Source organism: Scyliorhinus torazame, chromosome 18 (genome assembly GCF_047496885.1).
Source record: "Scyliorhinus torazame isolate Kashiwa2021f chromosome 18, sScyTor2.1, whole genome shotgun sequence".
NCBI lineage: Eukaryota > Metazoa > Chordata > Chondrichthyes > Carcharhiniformes > Scyliorhinidae > Scyliorhinus > Scyliorhinus torazame.
In genome coordinates, this window is record NC_092724.1 from 44243315 (window position 1) to 44263270 (window position 19956).

The 19956-nt window shown below is 47.7% G+C and overlaps 1 protein-coding gene across 1 annotated transcript in view; it reads right to left on the reverse strand.

The window, feature by feature from the left end:
* Positions 1 to 496: 496 nt before the first annotated feature.
* LOC140395178 (calponin-2-like) overlaps positions 497 to 19956 on the reverse strand; it is a 54223-nt gene continuing 34763 nt past the window's right edge. Inside the window, exons 2-7 of the mRNA XM_072482685.1 lie at positions 17102 to 17223; positions 6130 to 6196; positions 5593 to 5730; positions 4068 to 4184; positions 3257 to 3403; positions 497 to 2421 (exon numbers count right to left, since the gene is read on the reverse strand). Of these exons, the coding sequence (XP_072338786.1) occupies positions 2170 to 2421; positions 3257 to 3403; positions 4068 to 4184; positions 5593 to 5730; positions 6130 to 6196; positions 17102 to 17223 (843 nt within the window). The 3' untranslated portion in view covers positions 497 to 2169. The remainder of the gene's footprint in view (positions 2422 to 3256; positions 3404 to 4067; positions 4185 to 5592; positions 5731 to 6129; positions 6197 to 17101; positions 17224 to 19956) is intronic.

Consider the following 19956-nt stretch of genomic DNA (forward strand, 5'->3'; position numbering starts at 1 on the left):
AATGTATTATCCTACAGTTAAGATCATAAAGCTTAATTGTCATCAAGTAAACACAACACACAAGTAATTTCCTTTCCACCAAGGAACTGTAACTTGGACTTTGGGGCATTCTTGGAAATGCCAAACCTTAAGACAATGACTGACCAAAAAGTTTATTTTGCATCTGTCACCCGCCAGACACATGTTGGTCATCCGCATCCATCATCAATCTTCCTCACAGACACAAAAGAATGTGATAATTTTCACCCCAGCCTGATATTTACAAACAATTACAATTGCCCTCTGACTGTAAGGATTTTAAACGTGCTGAACACAGTTACTCGAGTTTGCCCATTTGGAGTAGTTGGGTCTTCGAAGGGACAGCCAGGTTAATAGTTAATTACCTCAACCAATGGGGTGAGACGCTCAGCTATCCAGAGCAATGTCACAAGAGATCTCACTTGTACATTAGAAGTTGCAAATGTGAAACAAATGCTGTCAAATAAAACTGCACAAGGAAAATGACAAAAACATTTAATAACTAAAAAGTTACAAATAATCTGCATACAAAATACAGGGCACACTTCACTGGTGATGATTGATCCACACGGGAGAGAGAGAGAGAAAAAAAAGAGAGACTGTAAAGTATGTAAGAGACGGCGTTCTCTATTGTATAGGAGCAGTTCAATGTTCTGTTCAGCAGAATACATGGGAAAATGGAGTAAAGTCAATCGGACAGATTTTCCTAGAGTTGACGCCCTTAATTTTGTGATATAAAATCAAGGGTGGCTGTTGGGAAGAATTATTCTCCAAAGAGTCGAATGAAAATGATGCTGACATAGCTCCCTGCCCCTGGATGTGGATATTATTTTCAGGATACTTCAGTGGGGACGTGGCAGTTATTCTCTCTGTCTGTGGGTTTTCTGACATTGCCAATACCACATGACGTGCAAGTACTGCCTTCTACAAACATTCCTAATGGTCTTAATACCAGGATTACAGCCATGTGGACTGGTCGGTATATGATAACATCATAATGTAAAATGCCCCAGTTCAGGTCAGGTTCCTGTGCTCCCAAATTGGGTATCTGAAGCTATAGCTATTAATTATACTACTAATGGCCACACATGCATGGGAAGGGGTTGCAGACGTCGAGCAGGATGCTATGAAGAGTGTCGCACGTTAAGCGAATCACACATGATTAAGTACTGCCAGTCAACAGGCTCAGTAATAACCACAGTCCAAGCTTTGTAAAAAAGATATTAGTCAAAATCGTGAGACCAGACATTGAGTGGAGAAAAAAAACATTTTCACCGTAAAAGTATCCGCCTCGCTCCTGTATGGGTAAACCAAAGCTCGGCAGCTCACGGGCCCCAAGCATTGCGCAAGGCTTCGTCCTGAGGGTTCACAATCTCCACACTCCTAATCCTCTGGAATGTTAGTCAGATTTGAAAAGAATCCAGTTTGTTTTTAAAAGCAACAACAACAAAAAGAAAATGTAAACGCAATGGCCTTGGAACGTTATTGGAGTTGGCAGGGTGGAAAAATTGGAAACAGGTGGCTGCATTTTCCCACCCAGCCTGCTCGCATGAGCGATTGGTCTTTGGGGGACATTGGAATTCTGGAACATTCTCACTTTCTTCTGGGAAGAGAGGATATTTGTGTAAAAGAAAATACATAAGACATGCTGTGCTAAACTGTTAATGGAAACAATAATGGCGATGAGTCACAATTACTGAAGTGGGTCGGAGGGCACTCTCTAAATACTATTTAAGCAGCATCATACTTTGCTGCTGCTTTTTTATTACTGAAACTAAAAATATTTCCCCCCCCCAGCCCTTCCCACTTTCCTTCTCCAGTGTCAGCCGATTTCAAATCGACTCCAAAGAAACCTTGCTTTCATTTTTTTTTTTGAAGAAACGGACTTTAAAAAAAGAAACAACATTCACCTTTGCTCAATCATAGCAGGGTTAAAATGCAAGTTAAAAATTCACAGATTCAAAAGCATGTAAATCAATTTATGGTCACATCCATTAACGTAAAAATCAGAAATGGAGAGACGTTTGGGAACAGTCCGTATATGATATTGGGGATTTTAGCCTTGAGCAGTTGACCGTATGTAGAAGTTAGACAGGGAGTCACTTTTTTTCCCATCATTACCACGTTCCGTGATGGGTTCACTCGTATTGTTCAGGATAAGTCAGCACGGCTTTCTGGGCCGTGCTCTGCATTGTAATCCAAATTGCTTCCATTCAGTCCAGGCCCAGCATTTGAACAATACTTGGGATCGTAGATCTGGCGACCTAGGCCAAAGTTGGTGCCGCTCTGGGTGGCTCCTTGGTTGCTGCCCATTTGCAGAGAAGCGGTACTGTTGTCGCACTGTTCAGTGCACAGCTTCTTATCGTAAATGGGTCTTCGGGTGCCTGGTGCAGTCATCCCAGCCTGAACGAGAGTGGGGGGGGGGGGGGGGGGGGGGAGAAAAGGTTATTGTTCAAATTACAAATGGGCAGAAACTGCATATCAACAGCAACAGTCTGCCCAAGGACAGCCAACCAGGATTAATGTTGTCTTATAACAGGAGGGAGAAAAAAATAAAACCACCCCACTTGGAATAAGAAAGGAATTCTAGGGGGAAAAAAATTACTTCAAGAATAATCAGACCCTGAAGTAAAATACGGGGGAAGCAGATGAAAGCAGATCGTCGGCTTCCCTGGCATCTTGGAGATCAAGAAATAGCCAAACATTAGTGAGAGTGAAAGGATTGAGGGACATGGCGAGAAGTTGGGCAGGAGGTAGGAGTCGGGGGGTGGGGGGGGGGGGGGGGGGGGGGGGATGCACATGCTCAATGGGAGTTGTTCAACAACATTCTAATACAATATATTGGGTCTGCCATTTAGGACTAGGGCGAGGAGAAATGTCTTTGTATGGCGTTGTGAATCTTTATCGCAGTGGGCTGTGGCTGCTCAAAGAGAGTTTATTCAAGATGAAGATCAATAGGTCTTTGGGTATCCGGAGAGGGAAAATTGGGCCCCATTTTAAGGCCTGGTCTGAACCATGGCGCCTGACAGTTCAACATTCTCCCCAGTATGGCATCAGAATGTCAGCCCAGACTTGATGCTCAAGGCTCTGAAGTGCGTGGGGCACAAACTCGCAACCTTCTGACTCCGAGGTGAGAGTCCAGTCACGGAGCCACCTCTGATCCGTGCATACGGTCATAGCTGAAGATTGGACTTTTGCTTCCCGGTTTTCAATTGTTAACTTAACATGTGGCACAAACCTGACTTGCTCCTTTGTTGGTCCCCATCTGTAAACTAATAGTAGACTGGTCCATTGAAGCAGGAATTTGGGATCTTGGATCATAAAGATGTCGTCTGGTACCATAGGCACTCATTCCAGTCTGGCTGGCACATTTATTGGTCCCCATCTATAGCAAAGACACCATGAACACAATGCATAGATGGATGAGAGACAGCCAACCAGAGAGAGACTATTACAAACACGTGCAGCACATTCTTGTTTGCACATTCGATTTGTTTTCTCCCCTCCTTTCCTGAAGACACTGATTCGGGTTGGATTACACGGACACCAGGTTCCCCTCAGTCCCTCGACCAATGGCCATTATCCACATGCAACGCTCAGAGGCAGGGGTCATTAAGTTTTTCAACTGCAGGAATATCAAAGCCAAGTCCACAAACTATCCTCACCCAATGTCCGCACACATGAATTTTTCAGCATGGATTGCTGTACAGTGATCGAGAGTAGCAGCCCAAACTGAAATACAAAGCTAATATCATCCTTATTGTTATCACGGCTGGGGTCTGACACCAGAACGTCCTACTCTGTATGGTTCCAACAGTTCATTCCCATCAGAAGTCTTTGCAATAACATACATAAATGTTTGCCTCATGCCACCGAGGACCTGGGTTCGATCCTAGCCCTGGGTCACGGTCCATGTGGAGTTTGCACATTCTCCCCATGCCTGTGTGGATCTCACCCCCACAACCCAAAGATGTGCAGGGTAGGTAGATTGGCCACACTAAATTGCCCCTTAATAATAAAAAACATACATAAAAGTCCCGAATTAATACCTGAAGTCCAATGACACATTGTCCTGCATTCAATGTCTCCTGATTGAAAGAGCGCTGCTGTTTGTCGGCATATTTGACACCAATATCAACTCCGGCATTCATTCCTTTTGTTTTCGCCTAGGGTGAGAAGAGACTGAATATTATTTAACGATTCGGAATACAGATACCGGCCATTTGGCCCAATTAACTGTGCTCCACTAGCCTGCCATTATATCATGGCTGCTGCCCCGCACTATACAGCTCAATTTTCATTCACACTCCTCCAGCGGTCTATGGCAACACAATGAGGAAATCTCCATAACCGAAAGTGGCCTTGATATCACAGACTCTCTGAACTCTGACCCTTTTTAAGTTTCCAGGGATCAATGCTTAAATAAATATTTTATTTGATCCCCTAATGCCTCAAGGGCAAATGCAGAGCCCAGGTTCAAATGGGCTATAATGGTACAAGATTCCAGGTCTGTGTTGAGTAAGGGGCAAGACTGATGATTGAGAAGGTCACCCACAACCCGCCAATATCACGAGAAGGATAAGTGGGTCCGACACTTGTGGAACCATCACCTCAACACGGAGCTAGCAGTCATGTGGAGGAAACAGAAGATGAAAAAAACAAGGGGAATAAAAGCACAAGACAGAGGTGTAAAATAACTCCAAAGGGTACTGCAATTATCCTTACTGTAATAACCCTCATGAGGCCCATGGGGATGACCCAATTGATCTCCCAGTGGGGCACGTGAAATTTGAGCTGCCCCCCCTGAGGAAACAGGGCCTAGTACTTGGAGCTTGTGAAACAAATGCTTAAATTCCAGCCCGATTGGGACCGGCATGTTCAGTAGTCCCTACTGGGACCTACGTGCTGTATGCCATGTTGTGGACTTTACTTTTGGAATTTACATAGAAGTTACAGTGCAGAGGGAGGCCAATTCGATCCATCGAGTCTGCACCTGCCCTTGGAAAGAGTACCCCACCCAAGCCCACACCTCCACCATATCCCCGTAACCCAGTGGCCCCACCTAAACGTTTTTGGACACCAAGGGCAATTTAGCATGGCCAATCCACCTAACCCGCACATTTTTGGACTGTGGGAGGAAACCGGAGCACCTGGAGGAAACCCACGCAGACACAGGGAGAACAGACAGTGACCCAAGCCAGGAATCGAACCTGGGATCCTGGAACTGTGAAGCAACGGTGCTAACCGCTATGCTACCGTGCCGCCTTCTCGGGATTCTAAAGATTTTATACTCGCACACAGTCAGTTTTTACGCACACCAATGCTTTTTGGAGTAAGGGAGGAGAGGGGGGAAGGAGAGGAAGGCGAGGATGAAATGGAAGGACTGATGAAAGGTAATTGTCAATGTTCCCCCCCCCCCCCCCCCCAAACGCAGGTGGACCGGCAATGGGAGTGACAGGCGACTCTGCCAAATGATTTGGGGGCACAGACGGTGAAATGTTGAAAGCTGCAACCTAACAGATCTGTAATCTGTGCCAAGTGAATTACTTTAGCTGCTACTGGACTGATACTTACCATTCCAGCCAGGGCCAGCAGCGCTGTCTGTACCTGCGTTAGATTCCCATTCTCAAAAAGGTCATTTGCCTCAAATGTATCGTGTGGTTTGATACCATAATTCTGCATCGCCTTGATAAAATTGGACAAATTCTCCAGCTGTTCAAAACAAAAATGGATTAATTCTCAACCGCAAAAGAATTTGAATGCATTTTTTATCATTTAGATTTGGCCGCGGTTCTGACTCTCCCTGTTTATTTTTTAAGCTCAAGTTGAATTTCTCATCTAAGTTCCATTTTGTTTTTGGTCCCTCAAAGTCCCGCTCAACACTTTAACCATCACCTCATTGGAACAGAGTTTGAGACCTTGCCTCAAGAGCTCATCCCCTTTAACACTCGTTCACTCTGGCTGCTCGCCTCTTCTCCCTGGCCTTTACCTTCTTTTTGTCGCACTAATAGAAACCCGGAATTTCCTTTATTAATGTTTTGAGAAGCTGGAATTCCAGCAAATATGTCGTCAAACTTTCTCCTCCTATTACAATCAAATATAACGCTTTACCTGATGCCAGTTTAAAGCTGAATGGTTGATTTTCTTCACAGAGTTGGGCCTGATTTTGTTGATGAGTCTATCAATTAGAGAGAAGGAAAGGAAAAAGGACCCTGTTAGAGGGGAGAAAGTACAGCTGCAATTTATATTTACAGGATTTTAACATTCAGGAAGGATACAAGCACCAACAGTACCACTGATCTACAATGATTGAATAGGGTGAGATAGTTTACGATATCGGCCAAGGCTGATGTCAGGTAGGAAAAGTGGCGTTGAGGCTGCTGATGGCAATGGCGGCTTTTGCCGGCATATAGTGCAAGACCTCGAACAAAAAGCAGGCAGGCAAAGGTTCACCAGTCTGGAGCAAGTTTTCACCAGTCTGGAGGAGCTAAGGGAGAGGGTAGAGCTGCCGAGGGGGAGCGAATTCAGGTATCTGCAGGCTAGAGACTTTGCGCGAAAGGTCTGGAGGGGGTTCCCTAGGTGGCCGGGATCCACCCTGCTGGAGCGACTGCTGCTTCAGGATGTGGAAGGGGAGGGAAGAATTGGGGATACATATAAGTGACTGGGGGAAGCAAAGAGGCGAGCAGGTGGTGAAGATCAAGGAGAAATCGGAAGCGGAGTTGGGAGGGGTGATCAATTGGGGAGATTGGAGTGAGGCACTGTGTAGGGTAAACGGGACCACCTCTTGTGCAAGGGTGAGCCTGATACAGTTTAAGGTGGTGCACAGGGTGCATATCGCTCGGGCGAGAATGAGTGGGTTCTTTCAGGGGTAGCAGAGAGTGAGGGAGGTGTGGATGGGGACCAGCGAATCACGTGCACATGTTCATAGAATTTTTTTCATAGAATTTACAGTGCAGAAGGAGGCCATTTGGCCCATTGAGTCTGCACCGGCTCTTGGAAAGAGCACCCCACCCAAGGTCAACACCCCCACTCAACACTAAGGGCAATTTTGGACAATTATTTTGCAAATAATTGGGAAGATTCTGGGTGGGAATGTTCGCAGTCTTAGCCAGGATAGTGGAGGAGGAGGTGGACCCGGACCCTTTGGTGGTGATGTTTGGGGTTTCAGAGAAGCCGGAGCTCATGGAGAGGGGGAAGGCCGATGTCTTGGCCTTTGCTTCTCTGATTGCATGGCGGCGAATTTTGCTGGAGGGGCGGTCGGCATCGCCACCAAAGTAGAGGCTTGGTTTTGTGACCTGTACGACTTCCTACGATTAGAGAAGATAAAGTATGAGTTAAGGGACCCTTCAGGGGGGTTTGAGGAAAGGTGGGGGATGTTTGTGACTGTGTTTGACTGGCTGTTCGCCGCGGGGAGGGGAGGGGTGAAAAAGGGGGAAAATCTGTACAGACTGTATAGTTGGTTGTTGGGAAGTATGTTTCCCGGGGGGTTTATTCGCTGTAACCTGTTTTGATACATGTTTGTAATAAAATGAATTTTAAAAAAAGGCAGGCAGGCAGGTGGCCTCTGATTTGCCTGCCCGCCATCAACTCAGTGAAACGACTTGGGGGCTATTTCTAAAGGCCGCACAGCAAGCAGACCAGGAAACAACCTTTACCCAGATGCACACCCTGGCACCTCCATGGCATGACCCTCTTTCCACCCCAAGCCACCCTTCTCCATGCTACCTCCGAGCTCCTTTGGGAGTATTGCTCGCTTTCTGGGACCAGTTGTACGGTGTGCTGATGTGGCACCACACCACCGTGCATGCATTATTTGTCGTGGGGGGTATGATTCTGGTGTATGGGCTCGATGGGGGGTATGATTCTGGTGTATGGACTCGATGGGGGGTATGATTCTGGTGTATGGGCCCGATTTTGGGGGGGGGGTAGGATTCTGGTGTATGAGCCCCAATGTGGGGGGGGTATGATTCCTGTCTATGGGCCCGATGGAGGAGGGGTATGATTCTGGTGTATGGTCCTGATTTTGGGGGGATGATGAGCCTGGTGTGTGGGCCCAATGGGGGAATATGATCCTGGTGTGTGGGCCCAATGGGGGGAGTATGATCCTGGTGTGTGAGCCCGATGGGGGAGTATGATCCTGGTGTGTGGGCCCGATTGGGGGGGGGGGGGGGGGGGGAGGGTGTATGATCCTGGGGTGTGGGCCCAATGGGGGGGGGGGGAGTATGATCCTGGTGTGTGAGCCCGATGGGGGAGTATGATCCTGGTGTGTGGGCCCGATTTTTGGGGGGGGGGGGGGGGGCGGGGGGAGGGTGTATGATCCTGGTGTGTGGGCCTGATGGGGGAGTATGATCCTGGTGTGTGGGCCCGATTTGGGGGGGGGGCTATGATCCTGGTGTGTGGGCCTGATAATGAGATGCTAATTTATTACAATGAAGTTGTGATGCTGACCGGCAGCCCGCCACGGACAGGGGGAGGGGGAACAATCGCTTCCCTTCTATACATCAACGTAAAACACGACTTTGGCCTTCTCGTGACATTTTCTGCTCCTCGCCACCGAACCCACCCGCGCGAACAGGAACGGAAAATTCCGGCTGAAGTTTATTATATTCCATGGAATATTTCGGTTTGGTTCAGTGACAGCACTTTCACCTCGGTGTCAGTAGACGATCATTGGCTCCAGCCCTACTCTCGGGATATGCGTACATTATCTGGGCTGATGGTTCAGGGCAGTACTGAGGAATACTACATTTCTGGGGATGTCGTCTTGCTGACAAGCTGTGAGAGCAGCAAAGCAAAGTATTATCCAAAATCAACAGAATTAGTACTGACCCTCCATATTTATGTGGTGCAAGGGCCTATTGCATCAAGCATCCTTCTGGCTTAACCATCGACCATGAAATTCCTTCATCCAGAAAACATCTGGGAATTTTGGTTCTTCACTGTTAATCTGAAATGTGACTGGGCCCAACACAGGAGCACTGCCGACTATGACTGTTACATCTTGTTGCACTACGCACAACACTGATCCTACACCCCACAGTGTTGCCTGCATTGAATAAGATCCCATGCTGTGTGGTGCTTTGTTTCTATCATCATATAATGAGGTGTAAACATTAAATACAATTTAATTCTATCCATGCCTACAGGCCTCAGCCTGGGGTTATTACTGCAGACCACTGTGCAGAGACATCAGTGTCAGGAAGATGTCCGTAGTTAGCACTGCCGCCAGGGACCTGGTTCAATTCCGGCCTTGGGTGACTATCTGTGCGGAGTTTCCACACTCTCCCAGTGTCTGCATAGGCTTCCTCCACGTGCTTTGGTTTCCACCCACAGTCCAAATATGTGTAGGTTAGGTGGAGTGGCCATGCTAAATTGCCCCATAGTGCCCAAAAGTTAGGTTGCATTACAAAGTTACGGAGGTAGGACAGGGGCTTGGGCCTAGGTAGGAGGGCCGTGCAGACCTGATGGATCAAATGGCCTCCTTCTGCTCTGTTGGGACTCTATGATTCCAAGTTCCCACTGTTAAGGGCAGTGTAAAAGCAGCTTCAGCATACACATCGGATGTTCACCGACACATTGGCCTGTATCCGCTCAGATTAAAACCACAGCCAAAAATACACGCAAGAATAATCAAAGTCACTGGAGAAGAATGTAGAACCTAGTTGACATTTGGCCCTTTATGCAGCAAATGCCATGACATCATTACATTGCTGAGCTCAGACGTGTGGGCATTCCTGTTCAATTTAACAAACCACAACTCTGCTCTATTCAGCCCCAGACAGGAAGACCACTGGCGTAGTGACTCACTGCTCATCCCTCCACGAGCAGTTGGTTGATCTCAGTCAGAGTGGACGCCAAGGTGCTACAAGTTGATACAGTCCCCTGATTAAGGTGGTGGTGGTGGTGGTGGTGGTGGGGGGGGGGGGGTGGGGGTGGGGGGGGGGGGGGGGGGGGGAGAAAATGTCAACCAGCTTCCTGTAAAGAGTTAACATCAGAGCACCCGATACTGGTGTAACTGTGAAGCAATGTCACATGATTAAGAGACTGAGATCTAGTGGGGAGTATAACCTGGTGATGAGTAAGGAGATGTATATAGATCTGTATACAAACACAAATGTTTATTTCTTTACGAATAACAGCCTATGGTAGCATTCTTAAGGTTACAGGCAAACCCTAAAGAAAACCAATCCAGATCCTGAACCCAAAACAGAACAATGCCGACTCCACTTTCCAATCACCTGTCCTGGTGTATATCCAGCCCAGTTGTGAAGAGGGTCAGGAGCGGTTGCAATGCCCCTACAATTGAAGATCTCACTAGAACCAGCTTCCAAAGAATGAAGGCTACCAACCCAGCAAGTGCAACAGTCCTATTATACTATTCAAGCTGTTCCTGTAACTTTTACTTTTACGATCGCATCAAGTGCTTGCAATTTGGGACTTCTGATGAGATCTTTCGCTGTTACCGAACCTGCCCAAGAAAAAAAAGAGTGGAAACTCCCCGTCCAATGTTAGAAAAAGTAAGTGACAGAAAATCAATTGTCAGTAAGGCAGCAAACATGACTGCTCCAACTCCATCGACAGGTTTGCTGATAACACGGGCAGCACGGTGGCGCAGTGGGTTAGCCCTGCTGCCTCACGGCGCCAAGGTCCCATGTTCGATCCTGGCTCTGGGTCACTGTCCATGTGGAGTTTGCACATTCTCCCCGTGTTTGCGTGGGTTTCACCCCCAAGAACCCAAAGATGTGCAGGGTAGGTGGATTGGCCACGCTAAATTGCCCCTTAATTGGAAAAAATGAATTGGGTACTCTAAATTTTAAAAAAAGGTTTGCTGACAACACAACTGCAGTGGGTCGGATATCGAACAACGATGAGTCAGAATACAGGAGGGAGATAAAGAACCTCAGGGCATGGTGTAACAACAACAACAATCTCTTCCTCAACGTTAGCAAAACTAATAAGAGCTGGTCATTGACTTCAGGAAGCAAAGTATCGTTCACATCCCTGTCTACATCAGTGATGCTGAGGTGGAGATGGTTGACGGCTTCAAATTACTAGAATGTAGAGATGCCGGCATTGGACTGGGGTGAGCACAGTAAGACATCTTAACACCAGGTTAAAGTCCAACAGGTTTGTTTCGAATCACTAGCTTTCGGAAAGCTAGTGTTTGAAACAAACCTGTTGGACTTTAACCTGGTGTTGTAAGACTTCTTACTGTGCTCAAATTACTAAGTGTGCACATCACCAACAATCTGTCCTGGTCCACCCACGTCGATGTTATGACCAAGAAAGCACAACAATATCTATACTGGGACTTCCGGGTGCGGCGATGACCAGCTGAGTCGCACATTTCGGCAGCTCCCTGTGAAACGGACTTTTGGGCTCTTGATAGGAGCCCCAACGGCAATTTTGACGGCTAAAAACACTGTGCGGTAAACCAGAAGGGAATCCCCCCTGGATACGGATGGAAAAAGGAGAGGGAAGTGACCAGATTGCAGTGGATCCTTTAGAACAGCGGCAAGGAAGGCAAGCAAAAACCAAGATGGCGTCGGAAGGTGGCAGTTTAACATGGGGCCCTGAACAACAAGAGTTCTTGAAATGCTGTGTGGAAGAGATCAAAAAGGAAATGAAGAAAGAGTTGTTGGCCCCGATACTACAGGCGATCGAAGGGCTAAAGGAGGAACAAAAGACCCAGGAGCGGGAGCTTTGGGTCGTGAAGGCAAAGGCAGCCGAGAATGAGGACGATATACAGGGCCTGGTGGTGAAGACGGAAACGCAGGAGGCACATCAGAAACGATGTGTGGAAAGGTTGGAGGCACTGGAAAACAACGCAAGGAGGAACAACCTGAGGATTCTTGGTCTTCCTGAAGGTGTGGAGGGAGCGGACGTCGGGGCATATGTGAGCACGATGCTGCACTCGTTAATGGGAGCGGAGGCCCCGGCAGGTCCGTTGGAGGTGGAGGGAGCATACCGAGTGATGGCGCGAGGACCGAGAGCAGGAGAAATTCCCAGAGCCATAGTGGTGAGATTCCTCCGTTTAAGGATAGAGAAATGGTCCTTAGATGGGCGAAGAAAACTCGGAGTAGTAAATGGGAGAACGCGGTGATCCGCGTTTATCAAGACTGGAGTGCGGAGGTGGCGAGAAGGAGGGCGAGCTTTAATCGGGCCAAGGCGGTGCTTCATAAAAAGAAGATAACATTTGGAATGCTGCAACCGGCAAGACTGTGGGTCACATATCGAGAGAGGCACCACTACTTTGAGACGGCGGATGAAGCGTGGACTTTTATTGTGGAAGAAAAACTGGAATGAGCGGGTTATTAAAAAGAACGTTCGAACAAAGTGGTGGGGCGAATGTGGGGGGCAAAGAGGGGTTTTATGTACGAATCCTGCGATGCGGTAACTTTTCTCTCTCCCACAGGTGGTGATGGGGGGAGGAGGGGAGGTGGAGGAGATGGGGCGTTGGCCATTGGGGGCGGGGCCAAGGGAGAAGCGTGGGCTTGGTTCCCGCGCTATGATAATCATGGCGGGAATAGAGAAGCAGGAAGGAGGGGGCGTCGCACGGTGCGAGCCGAGGTCACGGGGAGAAGCCGAGGTCAGCCAGAGTTTGCTGACTTCTGGGAGCAACATGGGGGGAGTAATTACGCTAGCGGGGGATCTAGCGGGGGGGGGTGGGAGGGGGGAATTACTGGGTTGCTGCTGCTGGGGAGAGGGGGGAGCTGGTATGGGAGAGGATGGGCGGGGGGGCACCGCCTGGGGGAGATACAGCTGCGTGGGAACCGGGTGAGGAGCTGGAAAAAGGTGATGGCTAATCGACAAGGGGGGGGGGGGTAGGAAGCCCCCCAACTCGGCTGATCACGTGGAACGCGAGAGGGCTGAACGGGCCGATAAAGAGGGCACGGGTACTCGCACACCTTAAGAAACTTAATGCAGATGTGGTTATGTTACAGGAAACGCACCTGAAACTGATAGACCAGGTTAGGCTACGCAAAGGATGGGTGGGGCAGGTGTTCCATTCGGGGCTAGATGCGAAAAACAGGGGGGTGGCTATATTAGTGGGGAAGCGGGTAATGTTCGAGGCAAAGACTATAGTGGCGGATAACGGGGGCAGATACGTGATGGTGAGTGGCAAACTACAGGGGGAGACGGTGGTTTTGGTAAACGTATATGCCCCGAACTGGGATGATGCCAATTTTATGAGGCGGATGCTAGGACGCATTCCGGACCTAGAGATGGGAAAGCTGATAATGGGGGGAGATTTTAATACGGTGTTGGAACCAGGGCTGGATAGGTCGAAGTCCAGGACTGGAAGGAGGCCGGCAGCAGCCAAGGTACTTAAAGATTTTATGGAGCAGATGGGAGGTGTAGACCCGTGGAGATTTAGCAGACCTAGGAGTAAGGAGTTCTCGTTTTTCTCCTATGTCCATAAAGTCTACTCGCGAATAGACTTTTTTGTGCTGGGTAGGGCATTGATCCCGAAGGTGAGGGGAACGGAGTATACGGCTATAGCCATTTCGGATCACGCTCCACACTGGGTGGACTTGGAGATAGGGGAGGAAACAGGAGGGCGCCCACCCTGGAGAATGGACATGGGACTAATGGCAGATGAGGGGGTGTGTCTAAGGGTGAGGGGGTGCATTGAAAAGTACTTGGAACTCAATGATAATGGGGAGGTCCAGGTGGGAGTGGTCTGGGAGGCGCTGAAGGCGGTGGTTAGAGGGGAGCTGATATCAATAAGGGCACATAAAGGGAAGCAGGAGAGTAAGGAACGGGAGCGGTTGCTGCAAGAACTTTTGAGGGTGGACAGACAATATGCGGAAGCACCGGAGGAGGGACTGTACAGGGAAAGGCAAAGGCTACATGTAGAATTTGACTTGCTGACTACAGGCACTGCAGAGGCACAATGGAGGAAGGCACAGGGTGTACAGTACGAATATGGGGAGAAGGCGAGCAGGTTGCTGGCACACCAATTGAGGAAAAGGGGAGCAGCGAGGGAAATAGTGGGAGTGAGGGATGAGGAAGGAGAGATGGAGCGGGGAGCGGAGAGAGTGAATGGAGTGTTCAAGACATTTTATAAAAAATTATATGAAGCTCAACCCCCGGATGGGAGGGAGAGAATGATGGGCTTCTTGGATCGGCTGGAATTTCCCAAGGTGGAAGAGCAGGAAAGGGTGGGACTGGGAGCACAGATCGAGGTAGAAGAAGTGGTGAAAGGAATTAGGAGCATGCAGGAGGGAAAGGCCCCGGGACCGGATGGATTCCCAGTCGAATTCTATAGAAAATATGTGGACTTGCTCGCCCCGGTACTGACGAGGACCTTTAATGAGGCAAAGGAAAGGGGACAACTGCCCCCGACTATGTCTGAAGCAACGATATCGCTTCTCTTAAAGAAGGAAAAGGACCCGCTACAATGCGGGTCCTATAGACCTATTTCCCTCCCAAATGTAGATGCCAAGGTCCTGGCCAAGGTAATGGCAATGAGAATAGAGGAATGTGTCCCGGGGGTGGTCCACGAGGACCAAACTGGGTTTGTGAAGGGGAGACAGCTGAACACGAATATACGGAGGTTGTTAGGGGTAATGATGATGGCCCCACCAGAGGGAGAAACGGAGATAGTAGTGGCGATGGATGCCGAGAAAGCATTTGATAGAGTGGAGTGGGATTATTTGTGGGAGGTGTTGAGGAGATTTGGTTTTGGAGAGGGGTATGTTAGATGGGTGCAGCTGTTGTATAGGGCCCCAGTGGCGAGCGTGGTCACGAATGGACGGGGATCTGCATATTTTCGGCTCCATAGAGGGACAAGGCAGGGATGCCCTCTGTCCCCATTATTGTTTGCACTGGCGATTGAGCCCCTGGCGATAGCGTTGAGGGGTTCCAAGAAGTGGAGGGGAGTACTTAGGGGAGGAGAAGAGCACCGGGTATCTTTGTATGCGGACGATTTGCTACTATACGTGGCGGACCCGGCGGAGGGGATGCCAGAAATAATGCGGATACTTGGGGAGTTTGGGGATTTTTCAGGGTATAAATTGAACATGGGGACAAGTGAGTTGTTTGTGGTGCATCCAGGGGAGCAGAGTAGAGAAATAGAGGACCTACCGTTGAGGAAGGTAACAAGGGACTTTCGTTACCTGGGGATCCAGATAGCTAAGAATTGGGGCACATTGCATAGGTTAAATTTAACGCGGTTGGTGGAACAGATGGAGGAGGATTTCAAGAGATGGGATATGGTATCCCTGTCAATGGCAGGGAGGGTGCAGGCGGTTAAGATGGTGGTCCTCCCGAGATTCCTCTTTGTGTTTCAGTGCCTCCCGGTGGTGATTACGAAGGCTTTTTTTAAAAGGATTGAAAAGAGCATCATGGGTTTTGTGTGGGCCGGGAAGACCCCGAGAGTGAGGAAGGGATTCCTACAGCGTAGCAGGGATAGGGGGGGGCTGGCACTACCGAGCCTAAGTGAGTATTATTGGGCCGCTAATATTTCAATGGTGAGTAAGTGGATGGGAGAGGAGGAGGGAGCGGCGTGGAAGAGATTAGAGAGGGCGTCCTGTAGGGGGACTAGCCTACAGGCTATGGTGACAGCCCCATTGCCGTTCTCACCGAGGAACTACACCACAAGCCCGGTGGTGGTGGCTAGACTGAAGATTTGGGGACAGTGGAGACGGCATAGGGGAAAGACTGGAGCCTTGGGGGGGGTCCCCGATAAGAAACAACCATAGGTTTGCCCCGGGGGGAATGGATGGGGGATATGGAATGTGGCAAAGAGCAGGAATAACGCAACTGAAAGATCTGTTTGTGGATGGGAAGTTCGCGAGTCTGGGAGCGCTGACCGAGAAATATGGGTTGCCCCAAGGGAATGCATTCAGGTATATGCAACTGAGGGCTTTTGCGAGGCAACAGGTGAGGGAATTCCCGCAGCTCCCGACACAAGAGTTGCAGGACAGAGTGATCTCAAAGACATGGGTGGGGGATGGTAAGGTGTCAGATATATATATAGGGAAATGAGGGACGAAGGGGAGACTATGGTAGATGAACTAAAAGGGAAATGGGAAGAAGTTGTGTTGTTATAATATTGTGTAAAGGATGCACAATGTACTGTGTTGGTTGACCAAAAATTTTCAATAAAATATTTAATAAAAAAAACCAATATCTATACTTTCTCAGGAAAATAAGAAAATTGGCATGTTCACATTGACCCTTCCAACTTTTACAGATGCACCATAGACAGCATGCTATCTGGCTGCATCACAGCCTGGTATGGCAACTGCTGGGCCCAAGACCGTAAGAAACTACAGAGAGTTGTGAACACAACCCAGTCCATCACACAAACCCGCCTCCCATCCATTGACTCCATATACACCTCCCGTTGCCTGGGGAAAGCGGGCAGCATAATCAAAGGCCCCTCCTACCCGGGGTATTCACCCTTCCAACTTTTTCCATTGAGCAAGAGATAGAAAAGTCTGAGAACATGCACTAACAGATTAAAAAATAGCTTCTTCCCCGCTGTTACCAGACTCCTAAATAACCCTCTTATGAACTGAACTGATCTCCTCACACATCTGCTCTACTGAGTAGTACTGCACTCCCGTATGCTTCACCCGATGCCTCTGTCTATGTATTTACATTGTGTATTTATGTTTGCCCTATGTTTTTCAAGTATGGAATAATCTGTCTGGGCTGTAAGCAGAACAATACTTTCACTATCCCTCGGTACATGTGACAATAAATAAATCCAATCCAAATCCAAAGGTGAAGCTTTACAAGTGATACCTCATGATGGGAGATCAGCTGACCTCAGTCGGGACACCAATTGGGGTGCGACAATTAACCTCCGTGCCACAATACAAATATCAGACATGGATGTGATGCGCCCCCACCCTATGGCGGAACAGTCCAGCGGTTCTGGGTACTTAGTATCAAACAAAAAACAACTTGACTGAAGTACCAAAGGGTGGACGCAACCACATTGAACCTCAATCAGCATCATAGAGAGAGGAAGATCAAAGAGCTGGGAAAATAAGATCAAATTGTTCAGCACATTAACGTTTGGCCAAATTACCAATATATTGACAAATCAGAGAATGGAGGTACTCACTCGCAAAGGATGACACCATCCTTTAGACCTTTTTGGAAGTTATCTCCAATCTGCTTCCCAGTGATCCCCTCAATCCAGACTCGCAACTCTTCCTCCTTCTGAGGATCATATTTCAGAGCAATCTGCAGGAAAACAGGACACGGATCAATCAGATTCTTCTCTTCATTGTGAGATCTTGCATTTTGTTCTTTAATGAGTGGTTACCCAACTTCATTAGGAATAGCATAAAGGAAGTACTTCCCTCAGAGTCTACCTTTAAGACAAAATACTTACCAAAAGATAACATGAAAACACTCTCGTCTTCCCAGGAGGAGCCCTGAATCAACACAAGTCTTAAACAAAGCGATTATTATTATGCCTGTGGATGCAGGAATGAATCATTCCTACACCCACTGCAGTTTAGTGTGTACTTAAGAGTGTCAAAAACGTTCGAGACTGGTGTGCTAATTGAGGGACCAGAGTTGGGAAGATGATATTGGGATGAGTTTTTCTAATTCCTACACCCACTGCAGTAGTACACCTCCTGTTGAGGAACCGAGTTGTGCTGTATTGTTCTGTGTTCCTTCTGAGGGTTTTGGCAAACGTTGGTATCATTACTGGTACAGGTTTGGAGGGCCGAAGGGCCTGTTCCTGTGCTGTATTGTTCTTTGAGTACCCAAGCAAGCCCCTGTGTTGGTTGACCACTATCAGCGAGCATTTGGACACGTCACATGAGCTACAGGACACATGAAAATACTGCTCGTGTAACATATGGGAAGTTAGTAGGCACACCAAGTTCAAACGTTTTGTGTATCAGCATCAACAGATAAATATAAAGTAAAATCCACAATTTAATCACTTGGGCCTTGCTGGTGAAAAATCGGATCCATAAAACTAATATTAAATGGAAAAGTTTTGAAAGACACTGGAAGTTTCAACCCAACATCGACACAAGAAGGTGAATCAGTGGAGAGCAGAATTAATTTGGAACTGTGCTGTAATGCAACATATCTGCCAGATTGCTGTGCAGAGTGAGAGGGATAAAGTGTATATTGATTGCACTGGTTAGTCACTGAAAGTAGCTTGGTGTATTAATTGCTTGTTAAGTAATGTTTGATTTATTGTAACAAAAGTCATAATTGGAGCCTTAAAACGTTAAACCTTGCCCTTTGGTTGTCGGTGGCCAGGAAATTAATCTATTTTAAAAAGGTATTGATCTCTCCAGGGATCATAACAAAAGTTAAATAAAAGCTAAATAATCTCCAGCCCTGATTCTGCAGTCAGCACTCCCATCAAGTACACCTGGAGTAAAGTCGCGATGGTTCTCTAGCTGGTTCGTAAAGATATGTGGAGACCAGCTTATATCAAACTGCTTTTCTGGTCTGTACAGTGCGAGAATGAGCACTGCAGCTCTTTAGCCGATTTTCAGTAAAAGAAACATACCCCATCATGTTTCCACAGCATCTCTCAAACATGCAACCTCCACCTGCAACTATCACCACCTAGAAGGACAAGAGTGGCAAGTGCGTGAGCTCACAACCATCCCACCCGCCAAGTCACATACTTCAACTTGGAACGATTGCCGGGGTTTTCTAGCCGGTTCCGCCAGCGGGATGGTGGTACATACATCAGGAAATCCTATTGACTACGCTGAGATCAGAAGATCTCGCTGCCGGCCAATTGTGGGCCGCACTCTCCACCCCAAAACACACCATGGGGCAAGTAGAAAATCCCACTCTATATTGCCGTTCCTTGGCTCAAAATCGTGGAACTCCCTCCTTAACAGCATTGTGCAAATGCAAGTACCCAAGCCACACATAGGAATTAGGAGGAGTAGACCATTCGGCCCCTTAGCCTGCTCTGCCATTCAATAAGGTAATTGCTGACCTGATTGTGACCTCAACACCACTTTCCTGTCTGCCCCCATATTCCTGGTGAACGAAAATCTAACTCAACCTGATGAACTAGCCGCCACTGCTCTCTTTGGAAGAGATTTCCATAGACTCTTGAGACGCACAGACTGCCAGAGTTCAAAATGGCCACCTCCTTCTCAAAGACAATCAGACACAGGCAATGAATATATAGAACATAAAAGCAGTGAGGTTATGATGGAGCTGTATAAAATGCTTGTTAGGCCATAGCCAGTACTGTGTGTAGTTCTGGTTGCCACATTATAGGAAGGAAGTGATTGCACTAGAAAAGTTGCAGAGGAGATTCACCAGGATGTTGCCTGGGCTGGAGTGTTTCAGCTCTGAAGAGAGGCTGGTTGGGCTGGAGTTTTTTTTCCTTAGAGCAGAGAAGGCAGAGGGAAGACCTCAATGAGGTATAACAAATTGAGGGACATGGATAGGAAGGAAACTTTCCCCTTAGTAGAGGGATCAACACCAGGTGTTACGGTACCAGTCCAGACCTCAATTAAGTTAGGAAAAGGGGCAAGAAACACCAACAATTTTGTAATTTGTAAATTGTGAGGAAAGAATACTTCACCCCCAGGAGTGGTTCCACTGACAAATAGGGAACTTTTTATATTAAAACAAACTTGATTCTTCACACAGGACCAACTACATTATCACAGAAAATAGTTTACAATTAACAGTTAAACAATTCTTAACAATAAAAGGAAACACTTTATTACTTCTAACTTGTACCTTCTCTATCTCCAATTAAGCAAAGCCCATTACAGGTCAAAAGCCATTTGTAAATAAAGTTAGCAAACACAGGGATACTGGCTGCCGTCTGCGTAGAGAGTTGCTTTCATCAAAGGAAAGAGACCATTACCAGGCACAACCTAAAAGTCCTGTCTTTAGCAGACTAAAAGCTAAACTGCCAGCTACAGACTTGGCTCCTCCCATTACTTACAACCTCTCTACCCCACT